We start from the raw sequence: 19,821 nt of genomic DNA on the forward strand, positions 1-19,821 counted from the left end.
TAGGGTTGGTTAGGTTCGGTCATATATCTACGTTAAAAATAAAAAAAATTGACCTCATACATAATGAAATGGGTAGCTTTATCATTTCATAAGAAAAAAATTAGAGAAAATATATTAATTCAGGAAAACTTGGCCTATTAGGCAAATCGGGCCTTGCATAGTAGGCTGAGAAGTGCGTTCTGGCTACTAGGTACGACATATATATATATATATACACACATACATACAACAATGATCACAAAAACACTGATCTAAGTATGCGGAAAAACCACATGTGAAAAATAGAGAATGCTTAACGCGTTTTCGGTTACATCGCCTTCATCAGAGCAAATTATATTACAGGATTCTCCTAGGATCTCGTAGAAAATTTTAAAATACTGAACAATTTGGAGGATATTGATCCGGGCAACTTCTTCAAAATGTCAGATGTAACACAAACAAGGAGCAACGGTTTCAAGCACAACAAGCCACAATGTAGGACTGAGAACATATTATTTTTTACTCATAGGGTTATTAACCTGTGGAACCGCATACCTGCTAAAGCCGTAAATGTCAAAACTTAAATTTTAAAATCCAACTCGAAAATATCACCAGGGCAAATGCGGGACCTTTGACAAGCCGCCGGCTTCTTGTTTTCGTTGAGGTCACTAGAGTGTTGGTGGCCCTCGGGTAAATTAAGGTGTATTTAATCATGCATAATTTTTTGGTTTGAAGTTCGGGCAGTAGCTGCGGCCTCTGACCTCATTTACGTCCAGCCGAGCCCTGCCCAACACTCCCAGGGAGGGAACTATCAGGATAAAGCGCCAAACCATTACCACTATATAGCACTTGGAAGGGATCGGGATAAGGATTTTGGGATGGGACGGGGGGAAGGAATGGCTCCCGACCACTTGGACGGTCGGGGATTGAACGCCGACCTGACCTGCAAGACCGTCTCTCTACCGTCCAGTCCAAGTTGTTAGGCAGGGAGCTGAATTAACTTCCATTTACTACAAAAGCAGTTAACAGTATCATCATTAACGAAGACGGCAAAAGGCGTACGTAGCACTATTGATATGACTCTTAGAACCAAAGATGTGCAGAAATTCATGAAATACTCTAGCAACCTGGTGCTGGTTCCCACAAAGATGAGGTGCTGATATTGGTGTTGATACAGCAGCTCATCAAGATGTTCACTTAGATATAAGATTGGCTCGCTTCCCTCCCGTTCACGGCGACAACATACACGAAAGAAAACCGATTCACGAGCCTTTTTATAACTGAATCAAGATACTTTCAATTGCAGTCTAGATATGTTTCTGCGCCCAGTGCCTCCAGTGTTACCCCCATACTGCACCTCCAGTGTTACCCCACACTGCACCTCCAGTGTTACCACACTGCACCTCCAGTGTTACCACACTGCACCTCCAGTGTTACCACACTGCACCTCCAGTGTTACCCCACACTGCACCTCCAGTGTTACCCCACACTGCACCTCCAGTGTTACCCCACACTGCACCTCCAGTGTTACCCCACACTGCACCTCCAGTGTTACCCCACACTGCACCTCCAGTGTTACCCCACACTGTACCTCCAGTGTTACCCCCATACTGCACCTCCAGTGTTACCCCACACTGCACCTCCAGTGTTACCCCACACTGCACCTCCAGTGTTACCCCCATACTGCACCTCCAGTGTTACCCCACACTGCACCTCCAGTGTTACCCCCATACTGCACCTCCAGTGTTACCACACTGCACCTCCAGTGTTACCCCACACTGCACCTCCAGTGTTACCACACTGCACCTCCAGTGTTACCCCCACACTGCACCTCCAGTGTTACCACACACTGGGTGGTAACACTGTGTTAACACTGCACCTCCAGTGTTAACACACTGATGCAGTATTACCAGACACTGCATCTCCAGTGTTATCATATACTCCACCTCAAGTGTTAACACGTTCTGCACCTCTAGTGCTGCACGTTATTTTATAACCTTAAAAAACAAATAATTTAGCATGGATGGTACTCGCATAAGAGGACACAGGTGGAAACTAAGTACCCAAATGAGCCACATACACACACAGTAATGTGGTGGAGGCAGACTCCATACACAGTTTCAAGTATAGATATGATAGAGCCCAGTAGGCTCAGGAACCTGTACACCAGTTGATTGACAGTTGAGAAGCGGGACCAAAGAGCCAGAGCTCAAAGCCCCCCCCCCCGCAAGCACAAATAGGTGAGCACACATTTGAAAAACCTTTTCAGTATGAGTTGTTAATAAATGGAATGCATTAGGAAGTGATGTGGAGGGTGACTTCATACACAGCTTCGAATGTAGATATGATAGAGTCCAATAGGCTTGGGGAACTGTACTCCAGTTGATTAAGTTGAGTGGCAGGACCAAAGAGCCGAAGCTCAACCCCCGCAAGCAGTTAAGTGAATACAATTAGGCGAGAAATTACACCACACACTGCACCTACAGTGTTGCTATACAATATACCTCCACTGTTACCACACATTCCATTTCCAGTGTTACCACACTGAACCTCGTGTTACCACTGTAACGTATGTTTACGTAAACATGTTTGGGTGTTAAGATTCAAATGGTTTGGTGTTTTTTTATAGTTATTTAATAAAGTCTTGGTTACGGCAGTCAGTTGTTGATGTAATGATATGTGATAATTGAGCAAAGGCCTGGAGCAGAGCTCCGGTGTGGGGAGAGAGCATAGAGCACGAATGCCGGACGGACAAGCGCTGGGAGCTCGGGTACGGCCAGAATCAATCTGTACTATAGGGAGGCTGAAGCATCTTGTGAGAGTAGGAACTGGACTCAACAAGTGTTACATTGTTGCATAGTTAATGCTGATGATGTTGACGATCCGAAGTGTATCTCTAGCACATCTGTACTGAACCACAATTAGCGTTTGACTGACTGACTGATGCTTGATTAACCCACCCAAGAGGTGGCATGGGCATAAATAGCCCGAAATGGCAATACTGTCATTACAGCCAATTCAATGACTTGCAGTCATATCTACATTAATTGACCTTGTGTTGGACCCAGTTTGCTCCTCACTTGGCAGGCTGATGGGAAGCTTGCTGGTTACTTTATCATTTCTTTTTTTAACTTTTATTATTTTACTTTTTTATTTATTATAATTACTTTTCATGTTTAGAAACCAAAAAAAGTTGAAAAAACAATGAAATTCTGTACAAAATTCAAGAGCGATTGTCACTAGGCAGGAGGCACTGATAAACTGAGTATGCCTCCCCTAGCCACCAGGAACCATGCGCTCGGGCGACCCATACGTGTTATCAACAAACTCTTAACTCGAGGCAAAGTTCGTAACCCCATTCAAATTTTACGAAGAAATTGGGCTCGTAACCCAAAAAATTTGTAAAGAGGGGCATTCATAAGCCGAGGTGTCACTGTATTGTATTTACAGAGACCACTACGTATAATTATGTAGAATTTGAAAAAATTATTGGTTAAATATCTAGGACATGCTATAACATGATCACAACATCCCTGTTACCGAGTATTCTTAATGACAAACTGACGCAAATTAGAGGAAATTAATTGAGGCAGACACTAGAAACAATTGTCAATAAAGGTACAATCACCTGGGTACCAAGGCCATCTTGTGTCAGAACTAAAAATGTATCATATCATAGTTACACCAGATACCAGAAATCAAACAAGTGAGCCAATAGCTAATCCTCTCCCTGAAACCACAAACAATATAGGCAACAATCAAGACAAATTATTAAAATTTTGTAAATTTTATTACCGTATTTGGAGATTATGAAATTGGGTAGAATTTAATGATAATTAAAAATACTTCATCAAAATTATTCCATATCAAAATACATTCATAAAAATATATTAGATGTAATGGGTTACACTGAAGTATACATTTACACTTTAAATTCAGTCTGTATAGTAACCTTTAGAGTATACTGTACTAATATGTTTGTTAAAAAATCACTTTCTTTACTTTCAAATGTCAAAAGTTCTGTATCCATTTTTGACAAATTAAGTTGGCCAAGTAAACATTTTAAAATATTGAACAAGATATCACATTTATATGATATGCCAATCAATGTCAGAAATCAGAGGCTTAATTGGATACTTGAATAAAACTATCAATTTAACAAAACAGCTATTGGAGAGCCACAAATAACCTTAACTGGTAATTTTCAGACTAATGAACAGGGTTTCCTCCACTACTATGGATCAAATGAAAGTGAAGGGCTACAGATTAAATAAAGAAAACAGTGCAAAGTAAATCAAAAGTTTTAGTTTAATGATCATATAAAATACTTACAATTTACAGTATGAGCCATACAATTTTTCCCCATTAGAAAGAAGTTCACAAAAATGGAAGCAAATTAGTTATCATAAACACAGTATTGTCTTCCATACAATAATTATCAAAATTAAGGCTCTAAGCCGGGAAGACTATGTAACACCATCAAAGTCGTAGGCGATTCAAAAGGCGCTTAATATCACTAAGGACGACAATATGAGAGGAAAAGTGCATAAGGTGAGCAATATCAAAAGTATTGGATTCACCAAGGATTCTATCTATTGACATGACCACGAGAGTCAGGAAACAAAGACACTAACGTCCTAGAAATCAGGACACTAGGAGATGTACAACCATAACATGGGATAATGCAGTTCAAACAAAAAGGAGGTCAATTCTCCATTAAGTGCCCGAGAGTAAACTTATATGGATAATATGTAACCTAGCCAGAGCAGTTTCCCACCGCTGGTTATGGTGAAAGGTGAATAACCTGCTTCTGAGTAAAAGTTACCATGATTGGTGGCCCTGGACGACACGGAAGCAATGTCAAATTGAAGCCATCCATGGAGGAAAAGCGAATTATATCGACAGCAGAAGGCAAGATCAACAATAGAGCTGAGAAAATTCCAGAGGGAAGGGAGGAAAGAAGACTATCAAGTGCATCCAAGAAAATAGTAGTACTCGGAACACTACCTTGGGCTACACTCTTGTATTGCCAAAAAAAAAAAAAAAAGAGTTAAGAGAGGTACCAAACCTCACTCTAAAGGAGGCTTTGTAGCAAGAGGGAAATTGCCACGAGGGCCAAATGAATGGAGTTAGTAGCACTGGAAACTAAATACATATTCAAAGAAATGTAGAAAAATCCAAAGTCTACCATATCTAACACTAAACTATGAATTTTTTTTTCTTTTCCCCAATATATAAGGCACTCTACAAGCTAAATAAATTGTTTCATAACAATTATGAAACAATCATAAGCATTACATTTTGTATGCAAGTATGAAGACGGGATTCATGTAAGTAGTAACTCAAGCAAGTATCTCCGGTTGACCATTATGCTTCTCATCACTAAGCTCCTGTGCTGTCTCAAGCTCTGCCTCGTTAAGTGGTTTGGTGTCCTCTTCTTCACCAGTCTCTCCAACTGTAGATATGCCTTTATTCTGGTACTTGTAGTACTGCATCACTCGACCAGTCTGTACAGTAAAAAAGTGATTTAGAGAAGATTGATCATTAATATAATCCAATTTAACTTGCACTAATATTTTCTCTGAATACTCCTCCTTTGTAACATACAATATTGCAGGGTATACACAAGTACATCTACTATACAAACTGTGGCACAAAACATTTAAGTTGTATCCTTTGTTCAGTAGTATTCCATAAACAATGTCTGCATTCTTAGTTATAACTTACTATTTTTATTTAACTTTCCATTACATTACACTCTTTAACAATTCTCACTTTCATTATCAATGAAAGCTTTAAGAAAAAAAGCATGGTAAAAAAAGGTAGAATAATAATGTACCTTTTATTATGTACTAAACTTTTATTGTACCTTTTATTATACTATTTTATTGTTTGGTACAATATTGTTAATATTGTACCAAATCTTAACTTATGCAGTTCAGTTTTGGTCTCCGTACTATAGAATGGATATAAATTCACCAGAACGCGTCCAGCATAGGATGACAAAGTTAATCCCCCAATTTAAAACCTGTCATATGAAGAAAGATTGACAAAGCTTAAATTACATTCTCTAGAAAGGCGAAGAATTAGGGTGACATGATAGAGGTGTACAAGTGGATGAATGGACGTAACAAAGGGGATATTAATAGGGTATTAAAAGTATCAACACAAAACACAAAACAATGAGTATAAATTGGATAAGTTTAGATTTAGGAAAGACCTGTGTAAATACTGGTTCGGTAACAGGGTTGTCGATTTGTAGACTAATTACCACGTAACATAAGAAGGATCCCTTGATTGTTTCAAGCATAGGTTAGACATGTATATGAATGAGATTGGGTGGTTATAAAAAGGAGCTGCCTCATATGGGCCCATAAGCCTCTGCAGTTACCTTCATGTTCTTATGTTTATTCATTCATTCTTATATTCTTAATAGGAATTAAATTATATAACAAAATATCACTACTCATCCACTCAATACATCATTCACAATACAACAGCATCGTGGATAAACAAGCACTACTATATTCTAGCATTCATCCACCAGTCGCATTATAGCACAAAGTGTACAGCGAATTGTGCAGCAGTCTACATCCTTGCTTCGCAATTGAAGATCTCAAGTTTGATCCCCAGGCAGAACATAGTTGGGCAAGTTTCCTTTTACCCGATGCCTTTGTTCACCTAGCAGTATATAGGTAACATAGTTAGGCTGTTGTGGTAACCTCCCTCTCTGGAGGAGCCAATCTGCAAGTCATTCGCACATACTATGTACAGGCAATCTGATCAGTGATCGACTATGCTGCACCTGCAATCACAAGCTTATCACAACAAAAGTGACAAAAGCTGGAAGTTGCCCAAAATAATGCTATGAGAGCTGCTCTTGGAGACCCAATGTGGACCAGGCTTGAAACAGACTGGAAATAGGTTTGCCCTCTCTACAAGGAAAAATATCTCTAAGAACAGTTACGATTATCAGCAAGATAATTGTTTTCCCTTGATCCAGTACAACAGGCCTTGGTGGTTGGACTTAGCCAAAACAATGGAAATTATTGGGCTGACAAAGCAAGAAAAGTCCTAAACAGACAATTAAAAAGCAGGATTCTTGATAGAGGTGATCAACCACACCCAAACTACACTTGCTCCTCACCGTGGGAGCAGCCTATCTTTAAAATAGTAACAAAGTCTTCTGATGAAAAAGGCTGCCTATGATAAAACAATCCTAAGGTGTATCATAGAAAAGCAAATGAGCAGCATTGCAGTAGCAGGAGCCACCCACATCTTCACAGATGGATCGGCGGACTCAGAATATGAGTGTGCTGGCACTGCTCTTTGCACGGACAGCAAACAGGCATATTGGAGACTGGAAGGACCAGTATAATCAACCCACACTGAGCCATTTGCCAGACAACAGGCATTCACATGTGATTGCACAAAACACTCAAAATGCTCACTCAATCATACACACACTCAAAAGCTGCACTTCAAATATTAGGAAAAAACAGTAGAAAGATGTGGAAATAATTACCATCATTTTGTATCTTGGAGTAGTAGCTAAAAGCAGAAGACTTATCACCCTAAACTAGATCCCATCCCATGTTGAAATCCCATTAAATGAAAGCCGATGAAATTGCTAAATTGGCAACTCGTTATCCAGTTTCATTATGAAAATTAATACCAATCTTAATGAACCTTAGTCTTAAGATTAAAAATGACACCAACAGATAGGAAAGAGAACTTCAATGTAATGGCTTATACTATAAGCCCATGTACAAGCTCTTAAAAATATACTACCTTCCTTCACTTGTTCTGAACTTTACAGTCTTCATTACTCTGAGAACAGACAGTACTGTAAGATCTCGGTAATCAGAATTCCAGCAACTAATGAATTAATGTTAGTCTTTACTACCTTTCAACCTGAATAGGAGTTCATGTTAAAGGTTATACAGTACCCATCATAGCCAGGTAAACAGCAGGAGTTACAAGAATTATTAGTTGTGGGTGCACAAAACTGCAAATGTTAATTTTTGGACATTTCTGGTAAGAAATTTGGCTAGCTAACTTGAATAGAGGTTGCCCTGAAATGCTTCGGATTACTGAGCATATGTGGTATTTGAGTATTCTGTTATTACTGAAAGAATCTAGCATAACTAGGAAATGGTAAAGATAAAGTAACATTTTAATTAAAAGTGAAGGTTAAATATGCCACACTATTGTTATAAATATAACAAGAGGAATATAACAATATAACTGTGTGGCTATAAATACTGTATGCCACAAAGCAAAAGGTTAAATATGCCACACTATTGTTTTTAAAAATATAAAGCAAAACACAAAACATGTGCAAAACACAAGTACAAGCAAGCAAGCAATCAATCATGAGGCAGTAATCTTTTTTAAAAATTAAATATACAAAAGGTATGTTGCACCTGTATTAATACAAAATAGCACACACAAAATCTGCCAACTTACTAACCTGCACTATTACTATCACAATGTTTATAACGCCACAAACAACTTGCGTAGCAGGCCACCCATTGGAGAAGGCCCCAATGCTGCCAATGAATAAGATTGTGTTTTCCAGGCTGAGGTGCATAATTTTCTGAAATATAATTAATTGATTAATCTATTAGAAATTGTAATATCACATAATTGGTGCTGAATAAATACAATTACATAACACTATGTATAAAAATAAAACAAAATATATGCATATAATGTACAAGAATGAAACTAACTGGATGGTGTCTTGGTAGTTTCCAGAGCTAAGCGCTGGTAACTAAGCCTTCACTAGGTTCCTGTAACTTGCACAAGCCTACTGGAAAATAAGGCCATAATCTGGTTCTCAATGCGAATAGAATGTAAGAATCTGAAATCTACCCAAAAACAAAGGAAAACTGCCTAGAATGTTCAAGCAAAACAAAAAACCAATTCTTGAAATAAATTAAATGACAAAATGGAAAGGATATATATGGCAACTGGTGAAAGATCCTTGGTCCAACTCTTCAGGCCACCACCACTAGGTGAAAGCCCTAATAACCCAGGGTCAAGACCTGCCACCCATCGATCATGAGCTCAGAGGCACACTTGTTAACATTAAACCCTTACTTTAAACTCGTTACATTAAACTGTAATCTCTGGTCTGTCCTTCGCTGTAGCAAGCTTATTCAGCAGCAGCTTCAGCGAGACAGTTGCTTCTTCATTGTCTGTGTGGTTTTGACATCACAGCATCCCTCATATTAGCAAGATATGAAGTTATACCTCATATCCTGTATGATGTTTGTCTATCATACCTCAATGACAGACAACCATTGAGGTAGAGTATCTGCAATTAATCGAGCTGCTGCTGGTCAGTGGGCAACCTGTTGTCACTATTGCCATGGGTGAGGACTAATGAGGGCGATTCAGGGGAGGTCTCATTTCAGGGCCCATCACAGCTTTATTATGCAAGGCCATCAGGAAGCTCCCCTCAAAGAGCCCAGAAAAAGTCATAACATCTGACACAGGAACAGGCAAATTTGCCAGAGGGGCAAGCGAGCCAACTGCATAAATCTTTTAGGTAAGTGAAAACAGTCATGAGATTCTGGCCAAACTTTGCCTGTTGCATCATTGAGGCCCTGCCTAAAGATTTTGGGAACAATTGCTCAGACTCTCCTTTCTGTCAAGAGAAACTTCTCAAATGGTCATTATTGTCCTTCAGCCCTTGGCAAGAAAAGGAGCTCCAAATGCCACTTGACTGCCCACTGGATGCAAGGTGCGAGGTTCATGCTTTGCTACGAGTCGCCGAAGCTTATCTAATCCTGTCTTAATTGTTAAAGTTTTCTCCAAATTTTTTTTTGTACAACCATTTCAAGAGTATATAGCATGCATTCTATAGCAATGGAATCCTGGTAATGATAGATTTTTCAGGAATAGCAAAGGATAAAATTAAGCCATGATATGTTTAAATAAATCTATTCATTTTAGATATATTACTTAGGACATTACCATTCTTTCCAAAATACTGTACTTTACTTTCACTGCAATCAAGTTAGAACTCAATAGCCTAACTAGAGATAATTTTACATAAAAAGCATACAGTATATTCAGTACTTTATTTCATTTAAAAATTGTACATATTATGTAGATACACCAGTCTCATCCTCACATACTTACCAACAAATTGGTTTCATTGTAATGATGGTAAACCAGTTCTGACAAGGCTTCTGGCAGGGAGCGTAAGAAGAGTGCAACATCTCCACACAGCATCAAGATGCCTGGCCACAGAGTACCACCGTAACCACCACTTCCAATACCGAGAAGTATTATTGCCAGAACAGAGAGAGCCTGAGGACAAAAAAAAAAAAGTGAGCATGAATACAAAAAAAATTATTTGCTACATACTAAAGCAATCGGGAAGAAAATTACAGGACGTTTCACAAAGCTTTTCCTTGGATACATTTGTACACCAACAGAAGCAATTATGTGGAGATGCACCATAGGGTAAACTCACTTGTATTCAGGCTTTTGCTGGTGTACTGATATTGGCATTTTACGAAACATTTATTTCTTTTATCATTCAGTACTACTACTAACTACTACAAAAAATCAGACTTCATAGAAGTTGCCAATATTCAGAATAAGAGTCGATCCTGTGTAAACAGGGGGCCATGGGGGTCGAACCCTTCCCCCATGACACTACACACAAATCCAAAGTTTCATTAGGTTATCCCAAGCACCTGGCCTCCAACCCTGGACAAACACGCTTAGATTAATGTCAAGAGTAAAAAATGTATTTGTTTCAATTTAATAGAGAATAAAGATATTTTTCAGATTTCACTCCATGGACTGTCATATGCAGCAATCATCTCTGCCACGTCTGTGGTAGAAAATAATAATAATAATAATAATAATAATAATAAAATCTCTCCACACCCCCAGCACCAAAAGTCACAAGAGAAAAACTATGTGGCTTTCATCAAGTGGTGAGATCAGAAAGACAAGACCCTAACACTTGTGGTACAGTAAGCATGTTCATGACCACAGAAGGCGATTTTCAATTGCAACGAGCACTAAAATAGTCCATAAGGCAAGTCATCAGCGAGGAGTAAATTTTTCACAAGAGTGAATTCATGTGTTAAAACATTGAAGTTTAACTATTATTTTGTTTGTTGCTGGTGCATTTACCAGGTAACCAAGTATGTTCATTTTTACCATCTTAATACATCGCTATAAAAACAATTTACATGTTCTACTGTAACCGAGTCACACGTGATGCAAAAAGAATTACCGTTTCATAATCAGTATATATAGTACAGTATATAAAGAAAATTGACAATCACAAGAGGAATATCAATGTAGATCAACCTGTTCTACCCGTTCACGATTTCGGGATCAGCGTCCCTGCGGCTCGGTCTCTGACCGAGCCTCCTGGTTGCTGGTTTGATCAACCAGGCTGTTTAATGCAGCTGCTTGCAGCCTGGTTATCAAGTATCCTTTGATACCTGATCAAAGGTATAAATTAAATATCAATTATAAATATTATCAATTTGATGATAAAGGTATCAAAAGGTACCTTTATTAAAATAAAACATTTATTTTATTCTTTATAGCAGTCTGAATGTGTGCTTCTGTCCAAGGTTGGAGGCTTGGGATTGCCTCATGATATGGGATCAATAGTAATTATTTATATAATTTTTGAGTGTACAGTATTTGGTAATTTCTTGTGCTGGGATGAGCACAGTGTACTAGCTTAAAGAGTTAGTATAGGGGTAGATGTGGTAGTTTAGCTACAAAATTTCCTTGCTTCAATGTCACAGCTTTAGTCAAATAAAGTTGGCGATTATTACATATTTGCAGCCCTTGGCTTAGGCTATAACCGACCCATACATTGGGCCAGAATAACTCAAAAGTTCAAGAAGGATGCAAATTATGTAACATTCTGAGTAGCAGCTTTACATGTTACTGTTATGAAAACAATTGTTTTAAGTATTAATGTATATAATGCAGTACTGTACTTACTGAAGATATGATATTGCAATGCAAGGTGTTACATCTTCGGAATTTGCTTCTCAGGGTCAGAGCAGCACTTGACATTGCAGCAGATGATGATGATAAGACTTCCTTAATGTTGAATTCATTCATAGAAAACTCTTTTGACATAATTTCAGCAATTGTCCTGATAAAGTGTGGAGGTGTTCTCACACCAATGGGGAAAGCCAAGCAGGCAATGGTATGCAAAAAGCTCATAATGCTTGATGCAATAGCAAGAATCATCTCATCTTGAGGCATTCTGTAAGGGCCAATAACAACCCTCACAAATACTGGAGATGCAAGAACAGCCAGGGCTGCATAACAAATGGCTGACATGAAGGTAGTAAAAGTCATCTGAAAGAATTAAATAAATATAAATTATTTTTTTAATTATATATATATATATATATATATTATATATATATATATATATATTATATATATATATATATTTTTTTTAATATTTATTATAATGTACAAATAAATATGGATTTATATTTCGGATAAATATTATCCGAAATATAAAAATGTATAACAAATGGCTGATATAAAGGTAGTGCAAGTTATCCGAAAGAATTTAAAAAATACATGTATTATTATAACAGCATGTCAAGGATTTGGGAATAATGATGTCCGACAACCTAACGTTTAGGGAGCATAACCAAGCAAGTATTGTGTCAGCCAGAAAAATGATAGGATGGATTACGAGAACCTTTAAGTCCAGAGATCCCATCACAATGGTTGTACTCTTCAAATCACTTGTGTTGTCCTGTCTTGAGTACTGCTCAGTACTCCCTTCCCCCTTCAGAGCAGGAGAGATTGCTGAAATTGAGGGAATACAGAGAACATATACGGCACGCATAGACGAGATAAAGCACCTAAATTATTAGGATCGTCTCAAAGCTCTCCAAATGTACTCACTAGAAAGGAGACGAGAGAGATACCATATAATATACACATGGAAAATACTGGAGGGACAGGTCCTCTGTATCTGCACAGTAAAATAACAACGTACTGGAGTGAATGACATGGAAGAAAATGCAGAATAGAACCAGTGAAGAGCAGAGGTGCCATGGGCACACTCAGAGACCACTGTATGAACATCAGAGGTCCACGGTTGTTCAACATCATACCAGCGAGCATCAGAAATATTACAGGAACAACCGTGGACATCTTCAATAGGAAACATGATTGTTTCCTTTAAGGAGTGCCGGACCAGCCGGGCTGTGGTGGGTATGTGGGCCTGCGGGCCACTCCAAGCAACATCCTGGTGGACCAAACTCTCACAAGTCAAGTCTGGTCTCGGGCTGGGCTTGGGGAGTATAAGAACTCTCAAAACCCCATCAACCAGGAATCAACCAACCAGGTATTTACCTGACGGCCACCAACCCTAGTGACCTTGCCAAGAACAGGAATCCGGCGGCTTGTCGAAGGTCCTCCCCATTTGCGTTTTATGATCTTTTCCAAGCACATTTTGAAACTCTGCACAGTTTTGGCAGTTACGGCTTTGGCAGGTAACTGTATTTAAACATGAATTATAATGTTTGTACATTATAATGTACAAACATGGAATTATATTTCAAATAAATATTATTGCACTAACGTTAACCTTCAAAATGCAGGTTAACAGAATTAACATCCGAGTTATATTTTTGGGGGAGGGAGAAAAAGGGAAGTAGGGTAGTCTCAAAAAAGTATGAACATGCACAAAATCATATATTTGTCCCTAATTTGGGAGCCAGGACAAAAATTACTTTTTCATGCAAAATACTGTATACTCAAAGGTAAAGAATCTCTATACAAAATTTAAGAATACCAAACTAATCCTACATAGTGAATACCTTAATGTTGACACAGGCAAGTGCTATGATCATATAATGAGAGACCAGAAGCTGACCTGTACTTGGATGGGGTTCCGAGAGTTGTTCTACTCCCGAAGCCCAGCCTGGGGCCAGGCTTGACTTACCTGGTTGATGGGGTTCTGGGAGTTCTTCTACTCCCCAAGCCCGGCCCGAGGCCAGACTCGACTTTTGAGAGTTTGGTCCACTAGGTTGTTGTTTGGAGTGGCCCGCAGGGCCACATACCCACCACAGCCCGGTTGGTCCGGCACTCCTTGAAGGAAACAATCTAGTTTCCTCTTGAAGATGTCCACGGTTGTTCCTGCAATATTTATGATGCTCGCTGGTAGGACGTTGAACAACCGTGGACCTCTGATGTTCATACAGTGTTCTCCGATTGTGCCCATGGCACCTCTGCTCTTCACTGGTTCTATTCTGCATTTTCTTCCATGTCGTTCACTCCAGTACATTGTTATTTTACTGTGCAGATTTGGGACCTGTCCCTCCAGTATTTTCCATGTGTATATTATTTGGTATCTCTCTCGTCTCCTTTCTAGCGAGTACATTTGGAGAGCTTTGAGACGATCCCAATAATTTAGGTGCTTTATCTCGTCTATGCGTGCCGTATATGTTCTCTGTATTCCCTCAATTTCAGCAATCTCTCCTGCTCTGAAGGGGTAAGTGATTACTGAGCAGTACTCAAGACGGGATAACACAAGTGATTTGAAGAGTACAACCATTGTGATGGGATCTCTGGACTTGAAGGTTCTCGTAATCCATCTTATCATTTTTCTGGCCGACGCAATACTTGCTTGGTTATGCTCCCTAAATGTTAGGTCGTCAGACATCATTATTCCCAAATCCTTGACATGCTGTTTTCCTACTATGGGCAGATTCGATTGTGTTTTGTACCCTGTATTATGTTTTAAGATCCTCATTTTTGCCGTATTTGAGTACCTGGAATTTATCACCATTAAACATCATGTTATTTTCTGCTGCCCAATCGAAAACTTTGTTAATATCTGTTTGTAGTTTATCAATGTCTTCAGCAGAGATAGGAAATGTAGATGTTTATCTCTCAGAATGTTTGGTAATATGTTTATTGTTTGTGATGTGTTTATATGTATGTATTAACACGATGTACTGAACGGAGTGAGAATAGCTTGAGCTACCTCATCCCTTTGTGTGTATTTTATCTCAATAAACTTATTTCAATTTCAATTTCAGCAGAGATAATTTTCATGCCGATTTTTGTATCATCTGCAAAGGATGACACGAAGCTGTGACTTTTGTTTTTTGTCTATATCTGATATGAGAATAAGGAACAGCAGTGGTGCAAGGACTGTACCTTGAGGTACAGCGCTTTTAACTGCGCTCTGACTATTTTACTTGATTGACTTACTCTGTGTTCTGTTCGACAGGAAATCGAGTATCCAGCGTCCAACTTTACCAGTTATACCTATTGACCTCATTTTGTGTGCAATCACTACATTGTCACATTTGTCGAATGCCTTTGCAAAATCTGTGTATACGACATCTGCATTATGTTTTTCCTCTAATGCCTCAGTGATTTTGTCATAGTGGTCAAGTAGCTGTGAGAGGCATGATCTTCCTGCTCTAAATCCATGTTGGCCTGGATTGTGGAGGTCATTGGTTTCCATGAATCTAGTGACCTGACTCCTGATCACTCTCTCAAATACTTTTATTATGTGGGACATTAGTGCAACTGGTCTATAATTCTTTGCCAATGCTTTGCTACCACCCTTGTATAGAGGGGCAATGTCTGCTGCTTTAAGCGCATCTGGTGTCTCCCCTGTGTCCGAGCTCTTCCTCCACACTATACTGAGTGCCTGTGCTACTGGCACTTTGCATTTCTTTATAAATATCGAATTCCACGAGTCTGGACCCGGGGCCGAGTGCATGGGCATATTGTCAATTTCTCTTTCAAAATCTGCCACGCTCGTGTTGATATCAGTTATATTTACAGGTGTTTGACTATCATTCATAAAGAAACTGTCCGAATCTTCCACTTTCATGCTGAGTATTGGAGTGCTAAACATGTCATACTGTTTTTTTAGGATTTCACTAATTTCTTTGTCATCCTCAGTGTATGAACCTTCACTAATATGAATAAGTCCAATACTGGCAGTGGTTTTCACTTTTGATTTAGCATATGTGAAGAAATATTTTGGGTTTTTCTTTATTTCTTGAATTGCTTTCTGTTCTAGTTGCCTTTCTTCAGTCTGATAAGAATGCTTCAGTCTCTGTTCGATTTCTTCAATTGGGCGAGCTTGTTCCATCAGGCTGTTGCTTGGAGCAGCCCGCAGACCCACCACAGCCCAGTTGGTCCGGCACTTCTTGAAAACTACAGGGGTACCTCAGTTTAAGAGTTTAATCCGTTCCTGGAGACGGCTCGTATTCCGAAGCTAATTTCCCCATAAGAAATAATGGGAAATGAATTAATCCGTTCCTGACTAACCCAAAAACCCCACATCAAACTAAATTTTTATACCTAATTCATCTAAATAAACCTACAAAACTATGTTCAAGCTATTACTTACCCTTGCTGAGGACTGCTGTTGGTGTATGGAAGATGTGAGGAGGGAGGAGGAGAGGTGTTACTGTTTGGAAGGGGAGTCTCCTTCCATTATAACATCAGGCAGTAAGGACTTCACTGGTATGCACACACTGGCACATTTTGCCTGCATACCACTAGCACTTGCTTGTTTTACTAAGAATCTGTCTAAAGACACTTGTTTTTCCCTACATTTTAACACTTGTCTGTATTAAGACATCACATTGTCATTTAAAAGGTCAATGCAACGGCCTGCTACAGCTTTATCTGGGTGAGTTTTTTCAACAAAACTTTGCAGTTCTTCCCATACTTCACACATTTTCTTAATCAAGAAGGGACATCCTCTACTGCCTCTACTCACAGCTATTTTCTTAGGTTGAACCTTATCAATGGCTTTCTCGAGACCCATGGCGAGATATATAATAACTTTTGTGCTCAAATGGCCAAAAAACCGACATAAAACTGTAAATCCTTGTGAAGAATTTAGGAGGGATAGTCACTGGGCGGGAGACAATGGTAAACTGAGGGGTGGAGGGGCGGAGGGGCGACAATCGCCATACCACCATGCACTAGGTCGGCCTGAACGCGTATCAACAAACTTGTGTTCCGAGGTAACCCTCGCCTTCCGAGACACATTTTCCGAGGAAATCCGGCTCGTATTCCGAAAAACTCGCATACAGGGACACTCGTGTTCCGAGGTACCACTGTATCTAGTTCTCTTGAAGGTGTCCATGTTCGTTCAGGTAATATTTCTTGTCCCAGTGGGGACTGGCAATTTTGGATGATTTTCACCATGTTAAATCTTATGTGTTTAATGCCATCTACTGTAAAGTTTCTTATTTATGCTCGTTTTGCTTAACATTCACATATCCACTTTGTAACATTGGGTGGCAGTGGAACAGATTCAGTTCCAGTTGTGGATAGTTGTGTAACCCTTCAATTCACGACTCCTGGTTAAGTCTCAAGTCATCATTGATCCTAACAAACATGGCTAAGGTGAATTTTGTTGGCTGTGTTAATTTAGAGTTACAGTGACCAATAACTAAATACCTGATACGACAATAAAATATTTAACTTACCAATCGGTTGTGCACTTTACCCAATAACAGGGAACCAATGCCTTCACCACTAACTATCACACCATACAGAGCAGCAATAATACACGGTAGTGCATAGTATTCAGGATAGCGCACACGTGGTGAATCCCACATGTCGCCCTCCCAAAATCCTGAGATAATACGAGAGTAGTTGAAAAAGGTGATGATAAATATTCCCAGTGTCTGAAAAAGAAAAATATTTCACTACAATACAATGCATTATACAAATTATACAACATTAAACTTAAATTCACTTGTGTCTGGAAGGGTTGATTTATATATTATACTTGTCTTTATGTTAAACTGTACAATATTATTAAAACATGCACATGTGTACACCAAAGTTCAAGAATTTGTTAAATACAGTATTATACAGTACAATTATGCTAGAGATGGAATAAATTAAAAATACTAGACAGATGATGTATTATATCAGAAAATGCCAAATATTGTTGCATTGTCAGGCTAAAATAGACAAGAATATACAGAATGAATTTGTATTTTCCAAGGGCTAAACAGTTAATACTTAATAGTCGACATGTGGAAATTTTACCACATATCTGAAACCAGACTTCCAAATAATATGGACACCAAAGGAACTAAATTACAAACAAGACGTACTTAATGATCACAAAAGAAAATGGACAACAGATGAAGAGAAAGTCATTCAGACCAACAAATTCATGAATCTCATTCTAGATGGACTAGTAGATTGGGAAGCACCAATTACAAACCTCTATCTACAAACTTACTTCAGTCACACCTTGTGCCTCCACAAAATGTAAATGGGAGGCTAGGATTCCCTTTAAATTCTCACAAGATTAGTCCAGCACTTCGACCATAGCACTAAGCTGGCAATGGCACTGCAGGATCTGACAACTGCTCTAAACAAAGCCAATTGTCTAGTGTGACAACCCCAGAACTGGTCCGTGCCTCACAGCATCTGTTTATATATATATTCTAACCTAGCCTCTCCCTCAAGTAGTTACAGGATAATAGCTACGCTCGTGGTGTCCCATCTACCCAGCACTCTGTCATATAACGCTTTGAAACTACTGACTGTTTTGGCCTCCAACTTCTCACCTAACGTGTTCCAACCATCTACCACTATTTGTGAAAGTGAATTTTCTTGTGTTTCTTCGGCATCTTTGTTTAATTACTGTAGTTTAAATCTATGACCTCGTGTTCTTGAAGTTCCAGGTCTCGGGAAATCTTTCCTATCAATTTTATCAATTCCTGTTACTATTTTGTATGTAGTGATCATATCACCTTTTTCTTCTAGTTTTGGCATATTTAATGCCTCTAACCTCTCCTCGTAGCTCTTGCCCTTCAGTTCTGGGAGCCACTTAGTAGCATGTCTCTGCACCTTTTCCAGTTTGTTGATCTGCTTCTTACGATATGGGCACCACACAACCGATGCATATTCTAGCTTTTGCCTAACAAAAGTCGTGAACAATGTCTTTAGTATTTTGCCATCCATATATTTAAAAGCAATTCTGAAGTTAGAAAGCGTGGCATAGACTCCTCGCACAACATTCTTTATGTGGTCCTCAGGCGATAGAAAACTATCTAGAACCACCCCCAGATCTCTCTATCAGAATTTTTTAAGATTCTCACATAATTTATAGGTTGTGTGGGGGTTCTATGTTCTCCTATTCCACATTCCATAACATGGCATTTATTCACATTTAATTCCATTTGCCAAGTGGTGCTCCATATACTAATTTTGTCCAGGTCTTCTTGAAGGGCAAGTGTGTCACCAGTGTAAAACAAATACCTGCTTCTGCAGGATCAATACATGAACAGAATACATGTATGAACAATACAGAAGTAACAAATATAGCTTACATGAAATGAAATTTAATTAAAAAGGAAAATTTGTTACTAGCCTCCTAATTGGAAATTTAAAAATTCATAGCCAACCGATTCACTAGATTTGAATCTTCACATTATTTCACAATCACTTCTCGAGTCACAATAAGGACAAAACTCAAAGTGCAAAACATTAATGCCATTTACTTCAACATGGCGTGTATATTAACCACTGCACTGCGCAAAGCGCCTTTAGGCGCACAGAAAGTTGTGCTTTTTGTTTTTTAATTTGGCTATATTTTAATGTTTTTTAATGTTTTCATTACTATTTGTGTTTTGAAATGGAAATAGTTGACTTTGGAAACATTTTGACATTAAATTTACCTGAACATTTGTAAAAATACCAAAAATATGTCCTTGACAATTGCACCAAGACGTTTTTGCTGAAAATAGGTGAGCAGTGCAAGGGTTAAACCACAAATCCATGAATGGTACTAGATTTCTCTGAAAT

General features: G+C 38.7%; 1 protein-coding gene across 4 annotated transcripts in view; it reads right to left on the reverse strand.

Annotated features, from left to right (window-relative positions):
• Positions 1–3,747: 3,747 nt before the first annotated feature.
• LOC138358243 (uncharacterized) overlaps positions 3,748–19,821 on the reverse strand; it is a 29,542-nt gene continuing 13,468 nt past the window's right edge. For all 4 annotated transcript variants that reach the window (XM_069315950.1, XM_069315951.1, XM_069315952.1 and 1 more), the window contains exons 7-11: positions 17,481–17,681; positions 11,977–12,342; positions 10,132–10,302; positions 8,453–8,578; positions 3,748–5,486 (exon numbers count right to left, since the gene is read on the reverse strand). In XM_069315950.1, coding sequence (XP_069172051.1) covers positions 5,322–5,486; positions 8,453–8,578; positions 10,132–10,302; positions 11,977–12,342; positions 17,481–17,681 — 1,029 coding nt within the window. In that variant the 3' untranslated portion in view covers positions 3,748–5,321. The remainder of the gene's footprint in view (positions 5,487–8,452; positions 8,579–10,131; positions 10,303–11,976; positions 12,343–17,480; positions 17,682–19,821) is intronic.

Source organism: Procambarus clarkii, chromosome 82 (genome assembly GCF_040958095.1).
Source record: "Procambarus clarkii isolate CNS0578487 chromosome 82, FALCON_Pclarkii_2.0, whole genome shotgun sequence".
Lineage (NCBI taxonomy): Eukaryota > Metazoa > Arthropoda > Malacostraca > Decapoda > Cambaridae > Procambarus > Procambarus clarkii.